Source organism: Nematolebias whitei, chromosome 11 (genome assembly GCF_014905685.2).
Source record: "Nematolebias whitei isolate Nwh7 chromosome 11, NemWhi1, whole genome shotgun sequence".
NCBI classification, from domain to species: Eukaryota; Metazoa; Chordata; class Actinopteri; order Cyprinodontiformes; family Rivulidae; genus Nematolebias; species Nematolebias whitei.
The window spans coordinates 25,215,838-25,216,940 of record NC_056508.1 but is presented as its reverse complement, the minus strand read 5'-3'; the positions used below and the strand labels follow the sequence as shown (position 1 = coordinate 25,216,940).

Here is a 1,103-nt window from a genome sequence, read left to right as displayed (position 1 = left end):
GCAATCACTGTACGAGGGGCGGGGTACACCCTGGATGGGTCGCAAGTCCATCACAGGGACACATAGAGACAAACGAGACAAACAACAATTCACTCTCTCACTCACACATAGGGACAATTTAGAGTTACCAATCAGTCTAACATGCAAGTTTTTGGTCTGTGAGAGGAAACCAGAGTACCCGGAGAAAACCCACGCATGCACGGAGAGAACATGCAAACTCCACCCAGAAAGGCCCTCGGACTGGGGTTTGAACCAGGAACCTGCTCGCTGAGAGACAGCAGCTCTACCGGTTGCGCCACCGTGCTGCCATATATATATATTTAAATAAACTTCTACTTACTACTTGTACTACTATTCCTACTTCACAGTTTTTCACATTGTGGGGCTCCAGGGCACAATGCAGTCAGACAAGTACCGTTCTCCTGGCAACCGCCAAACCCAGACTCTTCCATCAGATTGCCAGATGGAGAAGCATGATTCGTCACTCCAGAGAATGTGCCTCCACCGCTCTAGAGTCCAGTGGTGGTGTGCTTTACACCACTGCATCCGACGTTTTGCATTGCACTTGGTGATGCATGGCTTGGATGCAGCTGCTGGACCATGGAAACTCATTCCATGAAGCTCTCTGCTCACTGTTCCTGAGCTAATCTGAAGGCCACATGAAGTTTGGAAGTCTGTAGTGATTGACTCTGCAGAAAGTTAGCTTTGCACTATGCGCTGCAGCATCTGCTGACCCCGCTCCGTCAGTTTATGTGGCCTACCACTTCATGGCTGAGTTGCTGTCATTCTCAAGCACTTCCATTTTCTTATAATACAGCTGACAGCTGACTGTGAAATTATTAGGAGGGAGGAAATTTCACGACTGGATTTGTTGCATAGGTGGCATCCTATCAGTTCCATGCTGGAATTCACTGAGCTCCCGAGAGTGACCCATTCTTTCACAAATGTTTGTAAAAATAGTCTGCATGCCTAGGTGCTGCATTTTATACATCTGTGGCGCCATGGAAGTGATTGGAACACCTGATTCCGATCATTAAGATGGGTGAGCAAATACTTTTGGCATTGTAGTGTGTATACACACACACACACATATATATATATAT

The 1,103-nt window shown here is 47.0% G+C and overlaps 1 protein-coding gene across 1 annotated transcript in view; it reads left to right on the top strand.

The window, feature by feature from the left end:
- Positions 1-397: 397 nt before the first annotated feature.
- Positions 398-1,103, top strand: part of LOC119417246 (nucleolar protein 4-like) — a 51,659-nt gene continuing 50,953 nt past the window's right edge. Inside the window, 1 exon segment of the mRNA XM_037684458.1 lies at positions 398-525. Within this exon segment, the coding sequence (XP_037540386.1) occupies positions 398-525 (128 nt within the window).